This window comes from Pararge aegeria, chromosome 11 (genome assembly GCF_905163445.1).
Source record: "Pararge aegeria chromosome 11, ilParAegt1.1, whole genome shotgun sequence".
Lineage (NCBI taxonomy): Eukaryota > Metazoa > Arthropoda > Insecta > Lepidoptera > Nymphalidae > Pararge > Pararge aegeria.
The window spans coordinates 9,440,665-9,468,452 of NC_053190.1; the positions used below are offsets into that span (position 1 = coordinate 9,440,665).

At 31.8% G+C, this 27,788-nt stretch overlaps 4 protein-coding genes across 4 annotated transcripts in view; 2 read left to right on the top strand and 2 right to left on the bottom strand.

Annotated features, from left to right (window-relative positions):
* Positions 1–456: 456 nt before the first annotated feature.
* LOC120627304 (5'-AMP-activated protein kinase subunit beta-1) lies at positions 457–3,671 on the top strand. The gene is made up of 5 exons (XM_039895257.1): positions 457–986; positions 1,715–1,861; positions 2,262–2,393; positions 2,939–3,037; positions 3,391–3,671. The coding sequence occupies exons 1-5, from the start codon at positions 669–671 to the stop codon at positions 3,535–3,537; spliced, it is 843 nt and encodes a 280-aa protein (XP_039751191.1). The 5' UTR covers positions 457–668; the 3' UTR covers positions 3,538–3,671.
* Positions 3,672–6,785: 3,114 nt separating this feature from the next.
* On the bottom strand, positions 6,786–10,024 carry LOC120627303 (UDP-galactose transporter senju). Its single transcript, XM_039895256.1, has 4 exons — positions 9,621–10,024; positions 8,861–8,984; positions 8,454–8,637; positions 6,786–8,168 (listed from the first exon to the last, which is right to left on the bottom strand). The coding sequence occupies exons 1-4, from the start codon at positions 9,700–9,702 to the stop codon at positions 7,539–7,541; spliced, it is 1,020 nt and encodes a 339-aa protein (XP_039751190.1). The 5' UTR covers positions 9,703–10,024; the 3' UTR covers positions 6,786–7,538.
* Positions 10,025–10,646: 622 nt separating this feature from the next.
* On the top strand, positions 10,647–15,676 carry LOC120627334 (TBC1 domain family member 23). The gene is made up of 2 exons (XM_039895312.1): positions 10,647–11,002; positions 12,067–15,676. The coding sequence occupies exons 1-2, from the start codon at positions 10,974–10,976 to the stop codon at positions 14,075–14,077; spliced, it is 2,040 nt and encodes a 679-aa protein (XP_039751246.1). The 5' UTR covers positions 10,647–10,973; the 3' UTR covers positions 14,078–15,676.
* Positions 15,677–24,981: 9,305 nt separating this feature from the next.
* Positions 24,982–27,788, bottom strand: part of LOC120627302 — a 113,647-nt gene continuing 110,840 nt past the window's right edge. The window contains exons 4-7 of the mRNA XM_039895254.1: positions 27,538–27,671; positions 27,038–27,229; positions 26,120–26,336; positions 24,982–25,118 (exon numbers count right to left, since the gene is read on the bottom strand). Of these exons, the coding sequence (XP_039751188.1) occupies positions 24,982–25,118; positions 26,120–26,336; positions 27,038–27,229; positions 27,538–27,671 (680 nt within the window). The remainder of the gene's footprint in view (positions 25,119–26,119; positions 26,337–27,037; positions 27,230–27,537; positions 27,672–27,788) is intronic.

Genomic DNA, 27,788 nt, shown 5'->3' on the forward strand with positions numbered 1-27,788 from the left:
TACATGTATAATGTAATCATTATTAACTACAAAAAGTCCGCGAGGCTATATGTGTAACTGTTACTGTAACTGTTATATAATCATGATATTTAATGTTTATCCAAATTCCAAATTATAATTAAGATTGATTAAAAACCAGCAAATTAATTTTTAAACTAGTCAAATTGGGTCTATACATTATAATTTACGACGAGTATAAACATCCGAAGTTTTTTCAATATTGATTCAACATAAAAACCCAATGCAAAATCAACTGAGAACTCTCATCAGCACTTCATAGCGTCACAATTTCTAGGTGTTATTTTATATGATATGCCAGTCCAGCGGACTAAAGTATAATAGAAGTCAGTGGATTCTCTGTTATTATCTCGCGCTTACGTACTCATTGATCCCTCAGAATCACACCACACTCAATTTAAAAAGTGACAAGGAAAAAAAGCATCTGTTTAGTCTGTGCTGTAGCTGTCAAAATTATGCAGTTGCCCAAAAAAATTAATGAATTATTTTCATTTTATTTTTAAGTCTTCCCTATGTGTAAATTTTGTGTTTTTTTATTCACTATTTGTCTTCCTGTTTACAATTTACAGTTCGTGCCTTAATGAGTCAAGGTTAACTGTAGATACCTTTGTGGCTAGGTTACAAAGAGCTACAGGGATTTCGTAAATAAAATGGGCAACGCTGGGAGTAATCAACCAAAAGAGTGGCACAAAGATCATGCAACAAAACAGCCTGATGTAGGTTCATCATCACCTGCTAAAGAAGGAGAAGCTTTCACGTTTGACAAGAAGATAGATGATGATAGAAGTGGTCGGGAAGACGACAATAACATTGAGGACGGAGCTCCCTATTATACAAAAGCTGTCCCTGAACATGATGTCGAGGAAACTGTGATGCGAGAAAGATCTAACACACTGACAGAGGATAAGGTAGCTGAAGATGTAAAGGTGTTACCAACAGTATTTAAATGGGATGGAGGTGGTAAACAGGCATGTAAACATTATTTTCCTAATACAATGCATGCTGCTGTTGTAAATTTACTTTACTATTTATGTATTAATAATATATGAAACCTGCCTTATATATAATCTTAGTTTAGGTTATTTACAAAACTTAAACAATCTTGAGGAATCTTTTTGAAATGCAAAAATCTGAGATCATAATATTATTAGAAAGGAAGTATTAGTTAAGTTAGATGTATATTTAAATGAAAATACTCCATAAGAGTGTTTAACTAGTTAAAGCAATTTTAGGCAGTGTGCATGTGATAACACAAAACATCCATCCAGATTCACTGACTTTTGTGAATACAGTTTTTTATATCACTCTATACCAGTGTTTTCCATTTAATGGGTTGAAAACTGGCACTGAATTGGCTTATAAAAAAAGATTGTAGTCGACTTTTAATTAGTAATCTACTCATAGTCCTGAAAACAAAGTGCAAGATATGTAGTCGGAACAGCAAGTGAAAAACTTAAACTATAATCTTGATAGCAACAATACTGCTGTACTTTTATCGTGCAGTTTCCATTGTTTTGCAAAGTACCCCTCTGCATCTGGTATTTATTCGAAATAAAAATTATTAGGAACTTGATAAAGCACCTTTAACTTTGTTATTATTCTGGTTTGATTACTTAGCCCATAACTTAATTGTTGTTTAATATATAAGCAAAAAAAATATAAATGCCAAATATTTCTTAATTTTTTTCAATTTTAGGTTTTCATAAGTGGAACATTTACTGATTGGAAGACTATTCCTATGGTGAAATCTCATGGTGACTTTGTGACCATAATTGATCTGCCTGAAGGAGAGCACCAGTACAAGTATTTTGTGGATGGAGAGTGGCGGCATGATCCAACAGTGGTAAACTTATTTTGCACTTTTGATTTTACAAACAATTATCTTGTCAAGTTCTTCTATGTCTTATGTTCTTCTAAGTGTATTTTCAGTTTATATAAATGCAAAATATTTTTTTGATTAAAATAATCATTGTCATATATTAAAAAGTTATTCAAGATAATATAACAAATGATAACTAACCATATTGTATGAGGGAGTTATTAGGGAGAATGGTGTAAATTATCAGCTTTCATCATCATCATATAGTTAATCTGTAATTGATAAAAAAACATTCAAGAAAAATATTCTAAGCTGTTTGAACAATAACAAAATAGAACATAGAACACAACATAATATAATAAGTAGAAAAATTTATTTCAATTATTATTAAATTCATGCAACATTTTTGAAATTCATTTTTCAGAAACTTGTAGACAATGGCATGGGTTCAAAAAACAACTTAGTAACAGTAAAAATGTCTGACTTTGAAGTCTTTCAAGCACTAGCCAAAGACAGTGAAGGAGTACGTAGCAGTGCACAAACAGAATATTCTCAGGTAATCTCTTGCTCTAAATTACTAGATGTATTTTTAAAATACTCTAAAATAATTTTATCACTTCTTTGTCTTAAATTGACAAATCTGTTTATTAATTTTTAATTAATTATAAGCTCTGAGGTATCATTGTTTCTTCATGGTAAGATAGTATAAAAGTTGCCCATGGTTAACCTTGTAAGAAAAATGGACTAAATCATTGTAGTGGTATTGTTGTAATAGCCATTTGAATAGTGAATGAATAAATACTAATAATAAAAAATATTAGCAATGTTTATCAAATACAAAAAATTCCTCAACATCATAACTCATTACCGGCCGACTACAGGGCACGGGTCTCCTCCCACCATCAGAAGAAATTAAGGCTGTAGTTCAAAACGATGTGTTGTAGTAGTGTGTGTAGATTGCTGGACTTCACATACCTGAGAACATTATGGGAAACTCAGGTTGCATGCAGGTTTCCTCATAATGTTTTCCTTCACAGTGGAAGCAAGTTAATGCTTAAAAAAATTAATACCAATAATAATATTTAATTTTGCTACATTCAGGAAATACCACAGTCAAAACCCTGGGAGAAAGTATTTGGTCCCCCTATTTTGCCACCACATCTTTTGCAAGTTATTTTAAACAAAGACACTCCATTATCGGTAAGTATTCAATTTTTAGTTACTTTTAAATTGTGTTTCTTAGCATCTCTAATAATCATTGCATACATCATTGTCATGATTTTTTTTAATAAGAATTAATATTGTAGTATACAATACTCAGTCTCATCTCTTGAGATGTGCCAGTCTTCATTCATTGTACATAGGCAAGTCAAGTGGTCTGGAACAGGGTTGATTAATATTATAAAAGTAACAGCAGGCAATAAAGAGAGTCATTTTTGGGATATGTATAATACATTTATAATAAATTGCAATTTTGTAATTGCCATTTACCAAAAAGTAAATATAATGTTGTACAGACTTACTTTGTTCTATATATTAACATGTTTTTTCAGTGTGAACCTACATTATTGCCCGAACCAAATCATGTGATGTTAAACCATTTGTATGCCTTGTCAATCAAAGATGGTGTTATGGTGCTCTCTGCAACACATAGATACAGAAAGAAGTATGTTACAACTCTGCTCTACAAGCCTATATAAATTGTGAATTGAGAACCTGGGAGTAAAATTAGTATTAAGAAAATGCTGATGTGATTATTTTCATAGCATATTGTAGATAATATTCAATATAAATAATTTATTCGTATTTGTGCAATATAATTAATATAGCTTTTCTTATAAGAGTTTTAATCCACTAAAAAACCACACAGAAGACAGAAAGTCTTGAACAAGTAACCATTTGTCTTGTTGTGCTGTTTTTAAAGTAGAAAAGTATGTTTTAACATCTGTAGAATAAGCTTTCGTTCCTACGCAATTTTAAAAATAATTTTAATATTAAATCAGTGCCTTTGTGACTTTAATAAACAATTGTTCTTAGAACATTTTCTGTAGGATCTTTTTCTAATTAAATTCTAATAATCAGGGATTGGATATTCGGCTGCATATTTCCTAACTTGTATTATGACTACAGCTTAAAATATTTTTTCAAATAAATCTCAGGTTGCCAAGAAATCATAGAATATCAATTTTCGGCTGCATAGAGTGAGAATTAAAGAGAGATTGGAATTATCATTATCCTTAACCAGATTTCATAAAATCGGGAAGTTAAAAAAAATAAAAGATTTTAAAGCTGGTTTTTTTCGATAACTTTTGTTTAATATGCATGTCAATATAAAATTTCTACTAGTAAAAAGATGTCAAAAATTTCGATCTAATTTAAAAAATATTTATTTTAAATTCTGTTATACAGAGATGTTGGATAATTTATACAGTCAGACAATATATAGACTATAGAACACATTAACTTATAAATAAACAAGTAATATAACAAAAAGCATAATTTTATAATCGCTATGTGTACACCACAAACTACCTACTGTAGTCAATTAATAATAATGAGACTCTTAATAAATTATTCTGTAAAAATAATAGATCAAACATCTGCACTACACTACCGTTCTATCGGTAACTATAAATAATAAATTGTTTTTAAGCTCTTAATGCTTAGAGTAAAAAGGGTTTAAGTGACAACTTTGATATTTTGAGTAAATGACCTTAAAAAAAAAGAAAGAAAGAAAGTTTCAATTTATGTAGGGTAAGTATGACGTCGAATTTAATTTTTTAACTTTACATAGCTTACAAATTGCTATTACCAATTACTTCATATGAAGTTTGACATAAACACAAACAAGATATAAAAAAAATCTATATTTTTCACTTAAACCACTAAGGCAGGTTTAGAAAATTCCAGATCCGCAAGTGTAAAGGGTTTAAATGTTAATGAATCTTGCCTTTTATGATATTGTCATAAGCTTATTGTTATAAACTCTTATAAGCAGTGGTGATAGAAGAATATTAAGACTCCACTAATTAAAAGCTATAATGTATCATGGTACAAAAAAAAAAGGAAAACCAATTGTATATTTCTCACAATGAGGCAGTTTTTATATAAAAACTTTGTTTATGTAATTTAATAATAATTCTTAAATAAAATAAAATCACTTACTGTCACCACATAATATTATACCTAAAACAAAATACACCCCCACCCCACCCCCGCGTTGGTCTGTATTCACCTGATAAAAACATACTAACGAATGAATTTTCATACAGTTTTCACCAATGGACGAAGTCATTCATGAAAAAGGTTTAAATTTTTGGAATATTGAATTGTTAAAGATGGAAAACTAAACGAGATTATTAATTGCACATATAATACAATGGGTAAGTAAGGTTAGATACACTCGAAGGTGTTAAATTCATCATCAGCTCCTTATTCTCTACTGTGGGGCATAATAAAGTAAAGTTATTTACAACTAAGTATAAAGTGCAAAAAAGCAGATTCTTAACCATTTAATATTCAATTTTTACCGATTTAACACAGAAAATAGGCGCGATCATATCAGGACAAAATTAAAATAATATGATGATGTTTATAAACACGTCGCATTCCTACCGCTCACTCTACGTTTAATTTCTATATATCTGTCCCTGTTGCATGCATAGAATTATAAGAATCGGCGCTTCGTTAAATGCAATAACGGTATGCGATCTCTTGAATCTAAGCGATTTAATTATTTAGAGATTAATTAGATGGTGCAATAATGATTTATGCTACTGGAATCCTGTTTTATGTTTTATAGTTTTTTTCAAAAAGAAAATTAGTGTTTTGTTTTTTAATTCCTTTATATACGCAGTGTTGGATATGTAAAAAAAAATTCTAATTTACGAAACATTAACACCTATTTGAACTAAGCGGATTCGATTCTTAGGTCACTTAAACCCTTATTATACATATAGAGAATACGACTCCGATTTAGATTTAGAGGATACCATAACTAATTCTGACCAAAATCGTCACTAAAATACTTTTATTCTGGCTCCTTCAATTGTAGTCGGAACGGAGATTAGCGGCTTTCTATTTACCGGACCTGAGTAGGGGAGGGTAATCCTGGCTATTTCAAAACTCAATTGTATGCCTTACTTTACCTAAAATGTAAGTAAGTATGAAAGGGAAATTATTACTAATTATAATCCTATGATCAAACTGGGTGATCAAGAATTACTTCCATCGATTTAAGTAATCGTTATTTTAAAATTACACTTTTATATGACACCTCGACATCAAAACAAACATCGACATCGAAACAAAAGCTTTAACATTATTAAAATAATATTGCTTTAATCGATAGTAGTAACAATCCTGAATCCCCATTACATTTAAGCTGTAACACACACTTAACAAGAATTTAACAAGTAACAATTAATGTAAAATTCTGACAGTACTGTAATGAAAAGATTTCAAAATTTATGACAAAATGCATTTTAAAGCGCAGCTAAGATTTGAAGCCAGCTTAGCAAATTAGCGCTCTATTTGTCAATACTTCCTATTGGAAACAGCGCAAACATATTTACTAAGTCATTAAAAAAAGATAAATGATAAAACAATTAAAATAATACTTATTCACATATAAGAAGGAAGACAGATATTTGAATTTATTTAACTGAATTTAAATACAACAATTCATTTATCATATATTAATTACGTCTATACTATTCTATAATATCATGTATTAATTAGATCTATAAAATTTCATAATATCTACAACCACTAATCTCAGCCAGTAATTATTTTGCATTTATAACAAAAAAATATCTATTTGTTTTATCTTATCTGTCTAACGTTCCTTTCTACTTTTTATGTTAAAGATTTTTATAAAGAGTATCAATTGTTAAAAAGGAACAAATATGATAAATTTCAAAATACGGAATTATTGTATTAAATTAAATCAATTCAATTTCGATTAGCAACTAATAGAAAGATTTGTTAAGACAGGTAAGCATAAGAAGCACACTAAATAAATTCATTTTATTAATGTGACATGTACATAACAACTATGTGCACTCTGATATTACGGATATCTCCACCATAAACTAAATTATAATTTAAAGACTAGCAACTCTTGAGCATTAGTCTTCAGTCAGGCAAGTACAGATGCATAAATTAAACATGGTGAGTATAATAATTATTAATAAAGAAAAAGTCAGATTTGGTTAAAAAAATCTATCTGAAGATAGATACTTTCGTACGTACTTAGAACCCGCGCCAATAAATAATAGATTTATAAATGGTGCCCCCATCTCTTTCGCACAATAGTCGTAACACTATGCGAATGAGACAGCAAGATGTACAACAGCCTTTTATAGATCCCATATCCCAATTTTTACAGTTTGCTAATTCTTACATGGCTAGGCTGAGGTTACAGAGTGATCAATCTAATGCAAAATCTTACATTACAGATTGTTTTGGTTGTTGTTGTTCTTATCTACAGCAAATAGTAAAAAAGGATAGATACTAAATTGAATTTAAAATTTGGCATTAGATTGTAAATAGAAGTTTTTTTTATCTTACTAATAGCAGGTTTGATTCTCGAGAGAATGAGAAGAATAAACATGTTATATACATAGAGTGACATGCAATTTACAATTAAAATTACAGATGTTTTCTGACTTGATTTAGGTACATGAGGTTTAGAATTTATTTAATCTACCACCACTTCCATGAGTGGTTTTTTGTCATCTGCATTGGGGCTCACATTATTTACAGGATTTTTCATATACATTGCAACTGCAATTGTAACTAAACCAATCGACAAAATAGTATACCATGTAATAATTATTTTGAAAAGTATATAACAAACTACAGCTGTTACTATTAACTCTAAAGCACTGGCATATGTTTTTAGGATTGAATTCAAATTTTTCAAGAAAAAACTTGTTACTATACCTACAATGGCACTGTTTATAGTGATAAGGATTACAAATATATCACCTAAAGATTGAAAATCACTAAATACATTACCTAGTTCACCTTTGCACATTAAAATAAAAAAGTTGCAAAGAACTGAATCCAGATACATGTAGACATTTTGAAGGAAAATATCCACATTAGATCCCTTAGTTTTAAGCAAGTATTCATTATAAGTTCCCGCTAAACAAGAGCAAAAGTTCTGAAAGTTGATAGACAAAAAGTATATGTTGAATATTTGTGACCAATTGGAATCTTCTTTTCCTGACATAGTAGCAGCATCGAAGTTCTTTATCATACACCCCAATGTGAGTATACCAAGTGAGATCCATTGAATAAAGGTAAGCTTCTTTTGAAACAAAAACTGAAATTAAATAAAAAATCATAATGATATTAATATGATTATTAAGGTTATGGTGATTATCACTGATTGTTTAAATTCACAGCTATTCATCACTGTTAGGAAACCCTAAACATACCCAGGTGATTTTTATTGAACTTAATGAACAGAACTAGAAAAACTTCCAATCTTATTTTTGGGGATTTTTATGTTTGTTGTACACAGTTAAAGCAATAAAATTTATTCTGGTCTATTCTATTATAATCTGTTGTTTTAAGATTTGCAACAATGATATAAAATATTATTTACCTGAAAAATGATAGCTGTAAGAACCACTCTTAATTGTAGAAGAATGTAATAAGATGTTGGATCATAATGGGACAAGTTTATAAAAGCTAGATTGTTGTAAAAACAATATAAGAGTGATGGGATGAAGTAATACAAAGCCAACTTGTAGTTTAGGACAACTGCTTGAAAAATATTTGGCTTATTTCTGAAACAATAAAAAATAGTGTGAAATAATGGTAATTTAACTATTCCTAAATCTGTAAGAAACATTCCATCCATCCCAAAACAAAGAATAAAATCTTCTTAGTAAAACTGCTTTTGAATCCAGATTAATTTTTTTATCAAGGGTAATTTATCCAAACTCAAACCTCTGCAGCTTAGAACCTAATACTGGATTTTTATCTGTTAAGGTTAAAGTTCATACTTACTTTTTTCTGCATGTGTACAATACAGCAGATATAATAAGCTTCAACAATTCAGAAAGAAAAACAACAAGTGTTGTGTTATAGTCATATACTCCATTTTCAGTTTTTGATGCTGTTATAAAAACACCTAAAATAAAAAGTAACAATAATATTATTTTTGTATTCTTATATTAATAGTTACAATTGCCTATTTGGTCCAGTTGCTAGCATATAAGGATCATTAGGTGCTGGTATTGATTAGTCAGGTAATTTCTTTTAAGGTATTGGGTTTTTTCTAAAAAAACAGCTAAGAGTTAGAAAATAATATTGTTCTCCCATTAGGATGCTTAGCTGTAATTCCTTATTATTATCATGTATATAACAATGTATATATGTGTGATAACAATTCATTAAGACTTCTATATAAATAGGCAAGGTAGAAGGTCCTTCCAATGGATTGGATGCTTATCTTGATATTATGTTGTAGACCTCCATTACCAAGATAAGCATCTACAGTGCACAACTCAGTGATATCTTTCCAGTTGGGACTTCTGAGACATACTAGGAATTTGGTTCAGGTTTGGAAGTCAACACAAATGCTTAGAATTTCTGTCAGTTGAAAATTTGACAATGATGATGAATGATGATTTTTCTAACACAACAAGTGAAAATTGAAGTTCACAGATTTAATTTAAATGAATAAAAATAATATTATAATAAACATTCACATAACAATGTAAATTACAAATACAAAATAATATACATATTTATGAGATTTACATACCTTGGAATACAAACAGAATTATGTATAATGAGAATACTATAAAAGCTTCTTTATTAGGAAACAGTTTACTCCATTCTTTCATTTTCGTCCTTTAAACTTAATGAAAAAGTAAGAATTATTTATTTTGCCATTAGAATGTTTTGAACTGTTTTTTAAACGTAGTGATTATAATCCATTTATTTTTCTAAGGAGGATATGCAAATTGGAAACTAGTTATGGAAATAACTTCCCACCACGGGACTTGTAGGCGAGTTCTGTCAATAAACAGATCTAATAGAAATAAACAAACGGAAATTGTTATCTCGAAAAGTTTAACGTTTGTTATCAGAATCACAATAAAATATTCACAGACTGTACATAGGAATGTTATGTCAAGAAACAACTACAAAGCTATAGTTAATTTATTTTTATTTTCTTCATTATCTGCTTTCTTTAGTTTTTTCCTACGGTTTTTTCCGTGACCAAGTGACAAGATAATGTGACACGTGTGTAATACCTATTGTAATGTCTATGAGTATTGATGTTGACATTAAACTTACCAATATTATACATTATGAAAACGGACTTCGTATCAGTTTGTCTTAAATTAATAGTGCTTCAATATTATTGAAATAGAAAAAAATTTAATTGCAAAGTTTTTTGAAAATCTTTAAACATACTTGATTATTTATTACTTTTGTAATAAATAAATTATTAATAAATTTTCTGACATTCTCTAATATTCAATGACAAGGTTATATTGACATGTTCTCTCAATAATTCTATTTAAACAAATGAAAATATTTAAAAAATGTGAAAGTGATACCAATGAATTATAAATAGAATATAAAATGAAATAGTGAATATTAAATGAAATGGCGGAATCCCAGAACCATTTTACTCTATCATTAAAAAATAATGAAAGTTTTTAATCGCGCGTAAAGGTTACACGCACACAACGAATATTTACAGTATAAAAAATATACTGTAAATATTCGTATTTATATATAACATTTTTTCACATAACTATAATGCATATTTATATTGTTACCTTCGAATGTACGGAATCTTACTCATACTTGCTCGGTTTTATTTTTCTAGTTCTTGATCAGGTTTAGTTATACATCCGTGTTGTCTGTGCTAAATTTATAAATGTCATATCATAAATGTCAATGAATGTCAATTTCGAAACTTAATACCTACGACTGAATGTTGAATATTTTTTTTGCTGCTGTTTATTTCAATTGTAAAAGTAATAAACATTTTGATGTGTTATCTTGCAAACCAGATCTTGTGGACCACTTGAGTAATTGTCCCATGAACATTATTGGTCCTTGTACCTACAGTTAGTGTTTCTAACAACTGCATGTCATAATGACTTGTGAAGACGACGATAGTACCTGGTAATAATTTATTTAGTGTACATATCATACGAAAACATAAAAAAACTGGAACACTTTAATGTGTAAAATGAATTGTAAACTTCACGGAACATGTCAATCAGAAAGTCTTAATATCTCCAAATCAGCTCTCTGTTGCCTATACTAAGGTAGTATAGTTGTAAAAACAAAACTCAACATCTTTGGGGGTTTTTGTATCCCTCAAGTTTTTGGCATTTTAACCAAATAAACAACTGAACACACATTTATTGTTGCCAATCCCCTTAAATATTATATGTGATGTAGGCTTAGGGTAGGGACAATAATATAAATGCAAAATATACTGTTCTAATTTATTGCGATGATTTACTGTTGTCAGTTTAGGTGTTTCATCATCTGTAGCTGAAAACCCAGATTTGATTTTTAATAAATTTATATTTATAAATGCCATATAGTAAAGAATATTATAACCAACATAGTGAAAAAAAAGTATTGTTTAAATTATTTTCAACTAAATAGCAAGATAACTGAAAAAGATAAAGATTTTTATTTTATTAACTCTACAGATTCAATGTTTGACCAACACAAACATTTTGTAATTTCTTTAAAAATATGGGTGTCTATTTATATCATTAGTAACAATTTTTAGTTAAGGTACCTTAAAGGTTCATTACTAAGTGTAATGCTATTTTCCTGCTTTTTTTATTTTCAAAAATGTTTCTTAATGTACTGATCCCTAGAGAACTCTAAAGTAAATCACTAACAATTGTCTTAAGAGGTTTGGGACCTTGGCAATTTATGGTTGTTATTAGTCATTCGTGCAAATTATTGCTACTGATGATTCAAAGTGTCTTAGACATATGAGTAGACAACATTTTTGAACTTAAGTCTGGTACTGTAAATTTCTTAATGAAAAACAGAATACCAAACCCAGGAATCAAAGAAAAAAAGATCTCATTATTCATAGTCAAACATGCTAACAATATCACATTATGTAGTTAGGTATTAATATCTATATATCAATTATCATACCTTATAGATAAACACATATAGATTTATGTGTGGTTATAAATTATTTTACATTTTAGGTTGATTGAATTGGAATCTGGTCTCCTAGATGGATGCACTCCATCAGAAATAAATGCCATTACTAAGGGAAAAAGAATACCTGAAAGCTTAAGGCCAGACGTCTGGTTAGTTTGCCTCAACTGTCAGGATACTGGTAATCAATTGCTTCTATTTGATGAAATATTTGATTTAGCAAATCAGAATGAATTAAGAGATGATGTTAAAAAGTTTGCAAGGAGACTTGATAATGATGATGATGAAAAACTAGCAGTTATTTCTGACATAGAATCTATTATTACATTTCATTGTAAATCAAAATCTATCACTTACGCTTCTAACAATGGCTGGATTGAAATACTGTTTCCATTGCTAAGCTTGAAACTGAACAAGGCTGATACATATAATCTATTTGAAAAGATTATAAAGCTCTATGTACCTAATGGATGTGTATCTAATGGAGTACCCTTCCACATATTACGATTGATAATTCAGTACCATGACCCAGAGCTTTGTTCATTTTTAGACACAAAAAGAATAACACCTGAACAGTATTGCATGCCTTGGCTTAGGTCACTTTTTTCTGGGACATGTAATTTGGAGGTGGTGCTTTTTATGTGGGACTTGTATTTTCAGAGATCAGATCCATTTTTTATATTTTTCCTTTGTCTTATTATGATTATTAATGCAAGAGAGCAACTTTTACAAATGAAAAATGAAGATAAAACTTCAATTATTCAAACACTCTGTAAAATGCCAGGAGACCTTGATGCTAATGATGTGTCTGATTTTTGCTCCTTGGCACACTATTACTCGTTGAAAACACCTGTATCTTTTCGTGAAGATGTGTTAGAAGTATTGTTTTCTGAGAGTGGGCTGGAAATAAACTCGAAATTGTATTCCCAAGCACTATGTCTTCCTGTAGCTGTACATGAATTGATTGAGAGTGCAACTGTAGATGTAGCAGATGTGGATGCTGTTAAATACTTTTTGGTTGATTGTCGTCCAGCTGAACAGTATAATTCTGGGCATTTGTCTACTGCATTCCATCTAGACTGTAATTTGATGTTACAAGAGCCTAATGCTTTTAATACAGCTGTTCAAGGATTGTTAAATGCTCAACGTCAAGCTTTAGCTGCAGGATCTCTAGCCGCAGGTGAACATTTATGTTTTGTTAGTTCTGGAAGATCAGAAGAAGATAGTTATGCACACATGGTAGTTGCTTCTTTCTTAAAAAGGAATACCAAACACGTATCAATGCTGGATGGTGGCTTTGTAGCAATACATGATTACTTCGGACCACATATGACTGACTGTTTGGAAGAACATAATACATCAATGTGTTTGGTTTGTGCACCTAATAATAATAACATGGGAGTAACACCACCAGTTAACAAACCTAGAGACAACATACCAGCAATACAATTGTTTAGTAAATTGTCTTCAGCTATGAAGGCTAAGAGCCAGGAAGTTAAGGGGAAATTAATAGAATATATTGTCAATCCAAATTCAACAACCAACAATAGTGACTGGCATGTTTCAGCTAATGACAGAAAAGAAAGTAGATACAGGAATGTACCCCCTGTATTTAGTATTAATGATGAAGATGAGGATTCACATTCAGATTTTCAACGTGATGTTTCAAGCGCAGATTTACTTGATGAAATTGTTGAAGTTCAAGCTTTTCTTAAAGGGCAAAGTGTTGTGGATAATTTTCTGTGCCAGGAAGTTTTATCTAATGGTTATATGTTTGATTCTTATTTAGTGGTTACCGAAACTCATTTATTAATTTTACGTGAAATACCAAATAAAAAAGGGCTTGCTAAAATTTTATCAAGGAGGCCCCTATCGACGATAGTAAAAATAACAGCCAAGAAGAGACATCCAGAGCTAATAACATTTAAATATGGCATACCAGATGGCGACAATTTGTTAATAAAAGATATGGATCGCTTCCTGATACCTAATGCTGCTGTAGCCACAAAAGTTGTCTCTAATCAAATTGTTTCTCAACTTGATAATAAATTACAATAAAATATTGTTTTCTTGTATTATCAGAAACTAGTAAGCCTAGTCATGACTCACAACTGGAAAATGTAGTTTTCGGCTGCTATCTTTCACATTAAATAGTACCTACTTAATTATCTTTGCGATAGCATAAGGTTTGTTGTAGAGGATACAACATTTTTAATTAGATAAAGCCAAAATATCCATTCAGATGTTATTATTGCAATTTATTTTGATTACTGTAATATTTATGTTTTAGGGTCATAACTAATTCCTACCATTCTAAGCTCTTAGAGTATTTTTTTTTTGAATTCTAGATGCGATACATTCGTAAATTTTTGAATTTATTTTCCTTAAAAAGGTTAAACAGATCGCAAGTTTTTACAAAAATTCGTAAAAGCGATGCGACCAAAAAATTAAACTGGTAAAAGTACAAAACAAAAAAGTAAAGTTTTACAATTGATTGGATTTTTTTTTATTGTGAATACGAGATAAAATGCAGTCCATTGCCTATCTGTAGTTGTAGTTAAATGAAAGTGTAATTTGTACCGTTTCATTCTCACAAATTTGTCTCTCGCAATACTATAAAAAACAAACGTTTTTCGATATTAGATTTAAAACTTCTACGAGTAGGTATTCTTGTAAATGAGGGCCGCCACCAAGCTCAGAAAAGATAAACGCTGTTTACTGTAATATCTAAGCATTGTAATTTATAACTAGATGGCGCTCTTTCGATTACTTTTATTTCATATAAATCGTAGTTAACTTCAACGGGATTGTAAAAGTAAACTTAGCTTGAAAATCACACTACAGGGATCTGAGCATAGTTCACGGTCATAAAATTTTGCATACCTACGATTCAGTGGCGATTTTCTATCAAGAATATATTTTCTGGTATGAAATGCAAATGGTACAAAGGCCAGGGTAATTTATTTATATTTATTGAAAAAAAACTTTCTTGTTTTTGTTGTTTATTTTTATAATCAAATTATGTTACTATTGCACAATATTATACTTGTAGTAATTATCTGTACCTACAGATAAAATAATTTTTGACAGGTTTTGTGAGAGTTTATATTTTCTTTTTTCCTACTTAATTTAGATTTATAAGATATTTTCTGTTTGATTTGTCTATAAGTTCGGCGCAAATTTATAAGTTATTATAATACTTGTGGAATATTTTGTAATACACATATACTTAAGCGTCAGCGAAGATTCATTCGGCATCATCTTCCACTTCATCAGTTCAACCGATGGATGTCCACTGCTGAACATAGGATCTACACACTGTACGGACATGTGCCTCTGCGTCCTTTCGCAGACCTCGAGACCCCATGGACAATGGCGCGCTTCGGTCTATTGAACTATAGGTTCTCTAGTAATATTCCCAAAGTACATTTAAAATCTTAAGTTCCTTAAATTTTCATTTCAAATTTATAAAAACACCTATTAACATCGTTATGAAGCTCTTGTACATAATTATGTTCCTGCTTCTAGTGTTTTTTTTTAGACTCACTGACATAGTTGTACTATAGATATTTGTAGTTGTTATTTGCCTAAGTGTAATATTAGATCTCTAATAAATAAATTATTTACATTTCTCATTCCAATAAAGTATTGTCTATTCAACCATTTATTTCATTTTTGGACCAGATGTCCTACCTTGAAGTAACTTATAGAGCGCTAGATGTCGGTTTATTAATAGTGGACCTGAGACTATCGCTCTTATTATTATCACTATAACATGTGAAAATAATCATCAAAACTCCCAATCCCCAACCCCAGATGGGGCAGAGTAGTGAGCATTTCTACAGTTTTTTTATGTGAGGAGGCCTGTGTTGATATTGGAGATATACAAGCACTTCGTATTTAAACGAAACAGGTAACTTTGTGTCGTTTTAACGGTGCTTGAAGTTTGGTTTGTACAAAGTTAAAGTAAACTACCTACTTATATCAAATAAAAAAGTCTAATAAAGTAAGGTTGTTGCACACAGGGTGGCAATTGTTCCTTGCGAAGTGTGTGTGTACAAAAAATTCCGAAAGAGTGTAAGTTAGAGTTGCGAGTTTTATATGCGATGGTGTTCCACTTAGTTACCATCTGCTAATCTGTAGAAATATTATCTACAAAAAAGAACCTTCATCACCTTTTTTCATATTATAACTACTCGTGCTACTTACCGTAAGACGATACTTATTTGATGAATAATATTTCTCAACACCCCTGACCTTCGAATTCAGACTTACAAACCAGTTATCTGCTGGACAATGCAAACAAGTACATTTCAATGGTTTTATTAGCTACTTCGAGCATAAAATATAAGTTAAATATAATATACCTAAGTTAAATGGCAACACCGGTTGGTATGTATTCCGAATCGTTGAACCTTAAGTGAGGGGTTTTCTGCCGTCCACTGAGCAGTTTTGTCCTATATCTTCCATAATATTCATCAGATCTAAATTTATATAATAACCTAGCCAGTACAAAAAATAATTAGAATTTGTTTATATTTGACGGAGTTATGGTGTAAAATCTTCAAACACTTTCACCCGGAAGAATTCACTATCCCAGAGGAATCTTACTGAATTTGGGGATGAAAAGTATCCTATGATCTACCTTGGAGTAGGTATGAATTCAATAGTTTCAGCGTGATGCGCGGCCAAGATACAGACAGCCAAAATAAAAAAATATAGTTTTGGCTTCAGTGCCCACAAAAACAAATTTCAAAATATCTTCAATGTACAGAACTTGTCCCGGTACAGTTTTATTATATGTAGGTATACTTATATATTGCAGGAAAAGGATTAAAGACAATGAATACAAGCATAAAAGAGGGATTATTGAATATATTTATACAATAAGTATTTATAGCATCGTTGATAATAATTTAACTTCATGTAATTTTAATGTAAATATTTTTCATAATTAAAACCATTATAACTATGTAATAGGTACAACCAATCCATAAATACGTTAAATTTCAAAACTATATCTCACTATAAACTCCCACAGAAAAACAATTACATTCTTCGTCCATAAATTTTATACATGGAATAACTTTTAACAAATATTTTTTTTATTAATTTATACTCTATTTGTACCTAAAAGAATAAAAACTAAAACATGCAGAAAGAAGTAGAACTAAAAAGGCTTTATCGCTTGGTCTAGTGATCTCAGCTGCCAGGCAACTTTCAGATTATGAAGAAATTAGGAAAACTGCAGGAAGTACATGTAAAAATATATGGACATACTTTTATTGTTCGTTAATAATGTCTAGTGAAGTGCATTTGTAATGGCGTCCTATCAAAATGTACCTAGTGAGTACATAGGCTAGGCTTGAAAAATACATATTAAAAACAGAAATCACAATTATTTCAAAGTGTTCTTTTGCTTCCTCTTGTTCTTTTCTAAAGTTTGAAACACCGCGCCGCACTAGGTAACAACCATTATGGTTGCAATAAGCTACACGTAATCTGAAATACCTTCGTTAATTATTTCAACTATTAATTCAAATTCATAAATATTCAGAATACTTAGTTGAACTTTCAGAAAGTGATGTGATGTCATAAGACTTGTTATTTGTTTTTTGTAGTATTCTGATACACTGCTAGAATCACCAGGGAGTATTTCTTACTCCACCAGGGAGACGGAAATTTTGCGACAATTGCGTGACATTTTAACACTTATGTGGAGGAGTGTTCTAACACTTCCGATCCGAACGCCTATCTTCTCTCAAACTCGTCCTTTACAACTGACTAAGATTAAACGACGACTGACGATGCATCACAAGTATGGAGCAGTGGGACACACAGATATAACCCTTTCACAATGTCTTCGCCGACGAAGACCAGGATCCGATTTCGTACTTCACCCGGCAGTGGGTCTCATCCACGGTCTCGGGGGCGTTTGGAGTTTTGGACTAATCCCAGTCCCACTAAGTACAAAGCCATTTTTCCTTAAGTTGAGGTTTACAGGAAGTATACGGATATCATCAAGTATTTTTAAAAGACTAATCTTTCACTGAAGTAAGTGTATACCTATTACCTGTCTCCATATCAAAATACATATTTTATTTAGTTCGTTAAATTAAAACAAATGCCATAGTTACTGAAATTACATGAAATGGTATAAGAATTGAGTTATTATGTTTTTAAAATGACATTTGAAACCAGGCCAAATGTCTTGGATATATCCAGAAAGCAAGCATAAATTGGAGTCGGTGAGTGCATGCAAAGCCAGTACAACTTTAACAATCCAGATCGAAATGCAAACTAATGGTTTTACTAATATTACATCTCGTAAAATATAAAACTATATTCTAATGATATACCTAAATAGGCATCTAATGTAATTAAACGTGAGACATTACTCTTACGTCTGCTATATCTCGGAACATTTGGTACTTTATTCGGTAGTTACTGGACAGATTACCTTGGACATTTTTCTTTTCATCTTTCCTTACCATTAATATGCCCAACTTTTAATCATTAAATTATTTGGTTGGTAAGAAGACCAACTAAGAGTGCAGAGATGATGTTTTTTACAAACTGAATCGAAGAAACAAATATGATTAAATTATATCTAGTTAGGTAATCGCTTATCAATCACATTGTAACAAATTAAAGGATAATGAGAACAATTGCAATTATACATTAAAATGAAGATGCAATTACTAGAGAGATCAATTAGTAATACTTAAGTGTGACATACCATTTCAATTTGTCAAATTACTTGTTATTTGCTTTTGCAACATTTAAAAGAATATCTTTCTACATACAATAAATGAAAATCCTGTTATCGAATTATTCTGTTGTGGAGATAGCGGTATTCGGTATATCCGGCGTGGCATGCATGTATCTTTAGTCATAGAAAACTGATGGTATCATGGCTTAGTCATAGACCATAGCGTCCAGAGATATGCAATAAAAGTCTTTAAGGTAGTGGGTAGGTATATCTAATACCAAGTCTCATCCATTTATCCCGCTATTAAAGCAGAAGAACCAATTAAAAAAAATCGGGCTTTCTCAAGACTATTTGTACAATAGTTACTTTCGTGTGTTCGAACTTTCCTCAAAAATGTCACAACGCAAATGGGAAGATTTTTAAAGGGACTGCTAAGTTATTTTTATATATATAAGGAGCATGTTTACAGCCACGATGCGCAGAGTAGTGTATATTCCTGGGCGTTTAGAGAGCGGAGCCATATTAACAGTCTCTTTGGATAATCGATTTCTAGTAGGTACCTATTAGTTGTAGACTAGGGGTTCGGTCTCCTTTCAAGGGTCAAGGTTCGATTCCCGGCACGCACCTCTTACTACTATCCAGAGTTATGTGTGTTTTTAATTTAGGCAATTAATAGTCCTCGGTGGAGCAAAATATCGCGAGGAAGCAGAATACACGTTTGAGAGTTCTCCATAACTTCCATAATGTACTCAAAGGCGTCTCAAAACCATCAATCCGCACTTGGCCAGCGTAGTTCAACCTTTCTTCATTCATTGACCCTTGCCCTTAAGTGGGCTTATAATGGGTTGGGCTGCAATAACGATAATCATTATTGCCCTATTTCTAGTAGGTAGATATAGCGGTCTAGCCACCCGAGTAGAAAGTTATCTGGAATGTTTATAGAATATTGTGGTGTAGTCATTATTGTTTCATAAGAAAAGGACTGCATAAACATATGTTTTCCGCGCGATGGACGAACAAGTCGGTCGCTGACCATAATAAAAAAATTGGTTGCGTTTCGTTGTTTTAACAATTTTGTATGTGTTAATTCGGCTCCGAAAAAATTGGTTCCTGACGTCGTATGTCATTTGTTCATATAAAACAACGAGACATTGTCTACCACCTCGTATGCGTAAAACTTCTAGTAGAGTTCGTAAAGATTGCAAGAGGTCCGATAAAATCTTTGACCCGTATTCTATAAAACCTCTTACTTAATATTCCTAGTTGCAAGTCTTCAACAGATTAGCTCGGAAGAGCAAGCAAGTAAAATTTCAAAAATTAATTTGAACTTTATGAATGCCATCAGAATATTTCTGAAACAAACGAAAATAATATTTTCTCATCGTATAATTAAATCGGGACCTATGTGAAAAATTAGTAGGTATTTGTAATCCAAACAGCATTTCTCTAAATAAATATTAAAGTTTATTTGGTATCGTTATTTTGAAAATCATGAAGGCGTGAAATGGGTATGTGAAAAATTGTAGGGGAAAACATATCCTTTACGACCCGGATGAAGAAATAACGACCGACTATATATTTCATGTAAGAAACGCGGATAAAACCTCTGCGGATTAATGGCGACTAGGATTTCAATTTTGGGAGCGTATGGACTAATCCCGAGTTCTATAAACCCAACCCCCAGATGTCATCAAGCCTTGGACCTAGACTCTTGGCGAACTTCGCGCTGGCCTCACCAGAGGTGACGCTGTTTTTACCCTTGTCGTAAACTACAGTCGATCCGAAAAATAAACGACAACGATCGGACGCGTGCCTAGCAACTGGTTATATACACTCTAGTTTTAATAATACTTAAGGTGACTCGGGTTATCCTGGACTCTTAAGAAAGTTTCCTTTAAATTTTGATTATCATTTTTGGGGTGACTATAAGACCTAGATTAAAAAGAAGTTTCCAAGTCTATCGATTAAACCGACGAATAATTATAGCTTTATTGTTGTGCTTAAATAAATATAAAACTTTAACATAGATAAAATTGTTAAGTGAACAATAACACTAAATAATACTTATACATGTAAAGTACAACCAAATATAATCTTCATATATTTTAACGGCCTAAGTTTTTATTAAAAATCTGGCAATTTAACATTAGGTATTAGTAGAAAGTGATCCTAGTGAGTTATATTGGTGTCTGTATTTCTATTGGATAAAACCGCCGTAGACGCTGCGGTATTTCTCTCTTGTTCTTTTAAATAATCTAACATTGGTGGCTTGCGAAGGTGTTAGCAAGGTTCAGAACAATATCTTCATACGTCCGATGATGTTATAAATATAAAGTAATTATTTTTGAATTTATATTTTGTAATTTTTGCGAAGTTGCGAATAATTTGGTTGAGTACAGCCTCGTGTATGATGACCAATTTAGCACACTAGTATTTCTCTAAAGAACCATGCGCACCAAATATTAATAGGTATATAATTAATAATGATAGTATTAGGTACTTACCCATATTACATAATATACTTAAGTGCAGTGCATTACATATGTATATGTAAGGAAAGTATTTATAGTATATAATACAACGAGTAATGTAACATTGCAATTTACAGTTGAGGCGATATTAGGAAGCCAAGAGTGTAATAAGTAATGTACCATACGCGTTTCATACGAGGATTTTCATCACACTTGTGAGGAAAAATGCAGACTAAAAATAAACTTGACTTTGAATTTTCGATGTTATTCCGCTGTGTGAGAGTTTCATAGGCAGCTCTCTGGATTTTGGTGGAAACAGGTTATTCGCTCGCGATTCGTGCGTTGATTATCTTTCCCGGCGGAGTGAAATCTACTTTTGCTCTGCTTTACAAGTTAAACTGGACATTTTAAATCATTAACAATCAACCACAAAGGCGAAAATATAAACAAATTAATAATTACGCGACATGGCGCGTCGATTTTTTTTTGCGTGCAAGGTTAATCCCACATTAGACACAACGCGCCGCTGACATCGTTCGCTGCATAATATAAACATAATAAAGGGAGTATTTGCTTATTTAAAATACAACGTTACGTTTATTTATCATAATTAAGATGGTCCATAATATATTTTAATTTAATGAGGATATGCTTAATATTTTTAGATGCATAAACGGCTCTTTGTCAGTTATAAGAAAAAATCTTTATTATACGGTTAAATTAAAAATGGTCCATCTTCATCATCATCATCATCATACATATGACTTGCAGTGGAATAAAAAATTAACGTACGTAATCATCAGGTCGAATACGCATCTCGCGACAGGCTTGTGCGATTGTCAAACGTCACTTTTCCATACAATAAATGTATACAAAAGTCACGTTTTAAAGCAGTGATCGCAAGATTTACGCATGTCACGAGATGCGTAATCACTCTGCGAGTCATCAGAAATAAAACACAAGTAGTTACGGTTATTTTAAATAAAACACGCGTCTCTTACATTTTGGATTATATGCCTTATATCGATTTAGTATAAGGTCAACGTTACGAGTAAGCGTGATGAAAATTATATTATTATAACAGTGAGAAGTAAAATAATCCTACTCATAAATAACTTTGTTAGCGAAAATAACGTCAATCACAATATTTAGGACATAGGTACCTACTTTCTATGAGTTATAAATATTATAATTACTTACTTATATTCTAAATACCCTAGGAAGAATGATATGTATTACTTTGGCGATTTCAATAAAATCTAGGCACGATAATGGTAATTACTTTTAAAAAGCAATAGAATCACACTATGCAATGTGCTTCTACGTATTTCATTGTAAATATTTAATTAACTATCAGTAAACTAGCCTATCATCGCTTTTATATAAAACTTTTTATTGGACTGAAAATAAATAGTTTATTTAATATTTTTATACTATTCAAAATGAAATTAATTTATAACTTCTTTATAATATCGCACTAATAAAATCATAATTTCTAATTATGATTTTATTAGTGCGAATCTCTTGTGTTTCAGCTAAAAAAAACTCTTTAAATTTAATAACATAGTTTTATACTGGTCTGCATGTTGATTATAAAACATTGTTTTCTTTTTATACGCTCTAATAGGGCTAATGCCTAGCTTGACATAGGTGCCAACTCCAATGTACACTAATTACTAGAGAAAACTATTGTGACATAATGACCTTATAAAGCGCTCTCCTATTTTAGGGGACACAGTGTTAAAACGACAACACTACTTTAAGACCTGTCAATTTAGTTTAGACTTGATATTTGTGATGGTACAACAAAATTGGCTCCAATGTTTACATTCAATAAATAGTTAATTTAATGATTCTGTTAATTGAACACGCAAAACTGCTTGGACCGTCTGTCTTTAATTACTTATTAGTCACTAACTCCTATTGTATGATTTAGTACCCATAGAGTTATGACACATATTTGCCAGTAGGTACTACACCTACTCAGTCGGTTTACATAATTTACAAAAAGTAAACAATGTGGCGTCTTTTTATTCAAATATGCACGGATAATCAGAATCTTTAAGATACCTTTAAAAACTTACACATATGTCGCATTTAACACACGCCATGACAAAAATCCAGAAAACAATCGTATATTTTATTTCTAATTTGTTAGAACTTTTTTAAGATATATATGATGCTAACATATTTTTAACACGTTTAAACACGATTTTGTGATGTTGAACATGATTTTGATTTGTCACGATTACTTGACTATTTTTAAATTTCCTCAACTGACAAAGTATAGTAAGTTGTGCTCGTTATGTTTTAGTACTCAAATAATATTAAAATTCATCATAATTATCAAAGATGAGTTAGTATTTAAAGTGCATTGGTCCAAAAGAGTAACTCATGCGTCAGAACGAATCGGCGTAAGTCAATTTAAAGTTTTCGCATACAATATAACAATTCAATCGTTTCTGATGATCTAAAAGTAAACGAAAAATTTAAACGTGTTATGAAAAAACTGAAATAATTGTGTCGGTTATTTTTTCGCAAAAGCAGTTAAATTTATTAACGTAATGACATTTTATTATATTTTAATGCAATGAAATGAACTTAGCATTGGCACAAGTGACGTCACATTAAAGATGTATTATTTAAAACTGGTAGATATATTACAAAGGTTTTTTTGTATTCACGGTTAGGTTCAGTTTTACAGTCTTACTACAGCAGTTTGTGTTTTTGGCTGGAGAATCAGTTATGTGCTCCTTGGCTTTATGAACAGTGGGTTTAGCCTAGTCGAACTATATTTACAAATTAATTTTAAAGCGCCTTATATTCTAGGGTTAGACTAATAAATAAGTCTAACGGCTCAATTTCTTATCTTTAATTCGTAGCGTAAAATTGCGTTTACTCCATTCTTCATCATTCAAACCAAAATTGATACTTAATCTAAAAAATTGAATCATGCACTCATCATCATAAATTAACTCCATCTTTGGTAACAACAACTATCTTGGTCACATATTTTCAGCATTTCACACAAGCAAAGTCTAGTGAACAATCTTGACACTTGCGTTATAGAGACTTACCAAGTATTACGTGCCTTGCGAATTGAGATATAGCCTGGGGTTAGCTAATCCATAATAAAATTACTATTAATTCACTACAATAGTCATTTTATTATGGATTAGTTTAAAAAAAGTCATAGGTGTTTCGTTGACAGAAACGCGTAGCTGACGCACTTTATAATTTAAATACATAGGTATACTTTTTTACTTCAGGCGCCATAATGACGAAAGCTCCTTTCCTTCGAGTCGTTTTGGTTCTTTATTTTAGGTTTTGATGACAAAATTTATTATTTATTATGTTACTAGTTACTACCTCAATGATTGTCGTAGAAAAGAGACATATATTATAACTAAGGCGTAGCTTGGCCTTTCTTTAATGAGCATACTCTAATAGTACGGAAGTACTATTCCTTCCTTGCCAGACAAATGTCACACTGAATTTCGAATGGTGATGAAACTTTAACGTCAAACACCTAAAAGCGTTTCTGCGAGAAGTTAGCTTATGATTTGTTCACCTTTTATATAGATAAGTATAAATAAACAATAACTTCTTTGAATTGGACTTATCTGACTTCACATTGTTTATAATATAAATAAGGAAATTATTGATTAAGCAATATCGTAAAATCCGCTATCGACACGCATTACTTTATAAGACCCTGAGATAGTGTAAAGATTTTATTATCACAGCCCCGTTTAATAAAAATATGGCATAATCTGCTATCAAACAATGTGTAAAATAATTATTATGAATTCTAAAATTAGAGGTATTAATGCTATGCTGCCTTTCGAAGTGCTCGGACCTTGTATGGTGTCATTGGTTGAAGGCTCTGCGTGGACTGAGGGCCTAATGACGTCCACTGAAAAAGAAAAAAATATGAGGAGTGAGTCTTGAAATAAATTTGAACTTAATGAAATGAGTGCCGTATGGATGGCAGATCAGAATACAGTTGTAACCACATTTTTTCTTTCCCGCGGGAGTCGTACGAGACGACTAAGGAAACGTGAAGCGTGAACGTGAATGAAGAACGGGCAGCAATGTCTTCTGTACTATTCCCCGACCCTTGATTACCAACACATCTGTCCAGCGCGGATGATAATGAGAAAACCCTTCCGTTGGGAGAGCCAGTCCAATTGTGGACTGTTATATGCTGTTGATGATGATGAATACAAATTAAAGTGCTGAATAGACTACAAGACAAAGATAGCACTACTTAAATTAGGGCCCTAAATTAGTAAAGTATAATTACAGTTTATGGTAAATCTGTGGTGGTAATGGTAATGAAAAATGGTATTTTGTGTACACTACGTACACAAAATACCATTTCTGTGGCACTCATAAGGGTATTTTGTGCCCTATTTATCGTGTAGTCTAATCGGTGCTTAAGCTAAATTTGCTATTCGAGTCAACCGTGTGCATATTTATTGATCTCAGACGGCTAGACACAAAAATTATATCTCTCGATCATGTTAACGTGTCCGCCAGCCAAAGAAAGGCAACAGGAAATAGTAGAAGTTTGGATAGAAGCAGGCGTTACTTTTCGGACATCCATAACATATTATGAAAATAAAGCTTAATTTACCCGGAGTATAGCAAATTAAGCTTAATTTTCATAATATAGTAGAAGTTTGCCATTACACGTTTATTAATTGGATATTATTACGACTTGTGCGCCAATACTCGGGGAGTTGATAAAACGGTGGGAGAAGATTGACATTTTGTTCTCTTCCCGAAAAATGTCTCCTGCCCAAATTAAGTGTGCAGTAGAGCGGTCCTTCCTGCGCCAAATCACCATGTTCGGATTGGATGCCTTATTTTGCGAGTACTAAAAAGAACTACATTTAAAATGTTTTTTCTTACCTATGACGGTGTCGTTTCTGACGTCCGCGAACTTGTCGTCAATGCTCCTGAACTCAGGGATGGTGCTGACGCAAGTGACCTCAAGTCTTCCTGTAGCGACCAACTGCAGTTCCGATATTGTCACGTAAAGTTCACGGCCTCGATTCGGCCTCCGACTTCTGTGACGGCTGACACCCTGTACCATGTTGGTTTCTTCGAGATCCGATAATGATTCTGCCTGTAATATAGTTAATTCTTTTGAGAACTTCTATTTTCTTGCATATTTTACATTGTTTTGATCCTAACTTTCATCCTTATATTATAAATGCATTTGGTGGTTCAAGGGCAATACACATGTGCGCACCAAGTTTGCGTGGAAGCACCAGTTGTATCGTATGAAACTGCTCCGGCCACGTGCTTTGAACGGGACGCAGTCGGTTTGACGCGTTCAATACATTTTCATACGATATTACTGGACACTGGTTGCTGTGCATTGCTCTTAATTCAGGCAGCAAAGGTGTGGGTGTGATATTTTATGGGCCGGTGAATGAAATATTGTAAAACAAATACACAATTCCTTTGGAATAAAATTGTAAACTTCTGAGATTCGAAGTACAGTAGAAGTGCAAATTACGTAATCATTTATTATAGTCTTGGAAGGGTATCTCATATATGTATTAGCATACTTTTTATCGTATAAAATTTGGTTTGTCCTTTTACGCCGTTACTTCCGAACTTGTATGGGTTATTAAGATCATTGAATAGGCCGTAGTTGCTAGTTATGTATCAAAAAAAACTATCTACGTTCAGTTAAAGATAATAATTGTCTTTTTTTACCACAAATTACTTACAAATTTCAACTGAATTTACGTGTTTTAATTTTCTCTAAGTTTGTAAATAACTCTAACCTACATTTTTTTTTCCAAAAACTAAACTAACCTGGTAGAATGCCTCCTTAAGCATGCATCCGGGTGGTCTAGTGGCAACGTGAGAGACATGCGTGAGGGTGAGGATGGAGGGGTCGGTGCTGAGATAGGACTCTTGTTCAAGAACCCTCTGTAGACCTCTCCGCCCGTTACGCTCACTCATGGGAACACGAAATTTGTGTGAATGTGCAACCAGTTCATCCATCTGTAAGAAGGGATAAATAAAATCTCTAGATAGCAAAAAACAACAGATTTCGTTAATTCACATTAATTTGGGCGCCATAATGACGACAGCTCCTTTTCTTTGAGAAGTTTTGGTTCTTTATCATTTATTCTATGTTTAAGTCTCATAAACTCATAACAAAGGTTATTTGACTGGGTTAATGCTTTGATCAATAGTCGCTTAGTTTGTCAATTTATTGTATATTTCGCATTTTAACTGTACAATTTAAATGAACTGCCGTTTATCTACCCACACACGAAAGTAATATTGAAAAAAGGGTTCGAGATTACCTTTTTCCCATTTATAAACCATGTGATGTGCGGGGCCGGCAGCGCAGGCGCGGTTGTGCAGTTCGTTTTCAATATTTCGCCGAAACTTAGGTACCGAGTGGGGAAGTCGATACGTGGATGATGTTTTTGCGGATCTGGAAAGAGAATTTGAACTAATAAGCTATATGAATAGACCAGCTGTTGTCCGCGTTCCTCGTCCGCACCGCTTATTACGTTTTTTACAAATCCCGTAGGAACCAGTTGTTTTCCTG

What these genes read in the sequence shown, in the direction of transcription:
- LOC120627334 (XM_039895312.1), top strand. Translation starts at nt 10,974, where the DNA reads ATGACTTGTGAAGACGACGATAGTACCTG. An exon ending in GAAGACGACGATAGTACCTG is followed by an intron (nt 11,003 to 12,066) that starts GTAATAATTTAT and finishes TTTACATTTTAG; the next exon opens with GTTGATTGAATTGGAATCTG.
- LOC120627304 (XM_039895257.1), top strand. Translation starts at nt 669, where the DNA reads ATGGGCAACGCTGGGAGTAATCAACCAAAAGAGTGGCACAAAGATCAT. An exon ending in GGGATGGAGGTGGTAAACAG is followed by an intron (nt 987 to 1,714) that starts GCATGTAAACAT and finishes TTTCAATTTTAG; the next exon opens with GTTTTCATAAGTGGAACATT. An exon ending in GGCGGCATGATCCAACAGTG is followed by an intron (nt 1,862 to 2,261) that starts GTAAACTTATTT and finishes TTCATTTTTCAG; the next exon opens with AAACTTGTAGACAATGGCAT.
- LOC120627303 (XM_039895256.1), bottom strand. Translation starts at nt 9,702, where the DNA reads ATGAAAGAATGGAGTAAACTGTTTCCTAATAAAGAAGCTTTTATAGTA. An exon ending in TTGTACACATGCAGAAAAAA is followed by an intron (nt 8,638 to 8,860) that starts GTAAGTATGAAC and finishes TTATTGTTTCAG; the next exon opens with AAATAAGCCAAATATTTTTC. An exon ending in TTACAGCTATCATTTTTCAG is followed by an intron (nt 8,169 to 8,453) that starts GTAAATAATATT and finishes ATTTAATTTCAG; the next exon opens with TTTTTGTTTCAAAAGAAGCT.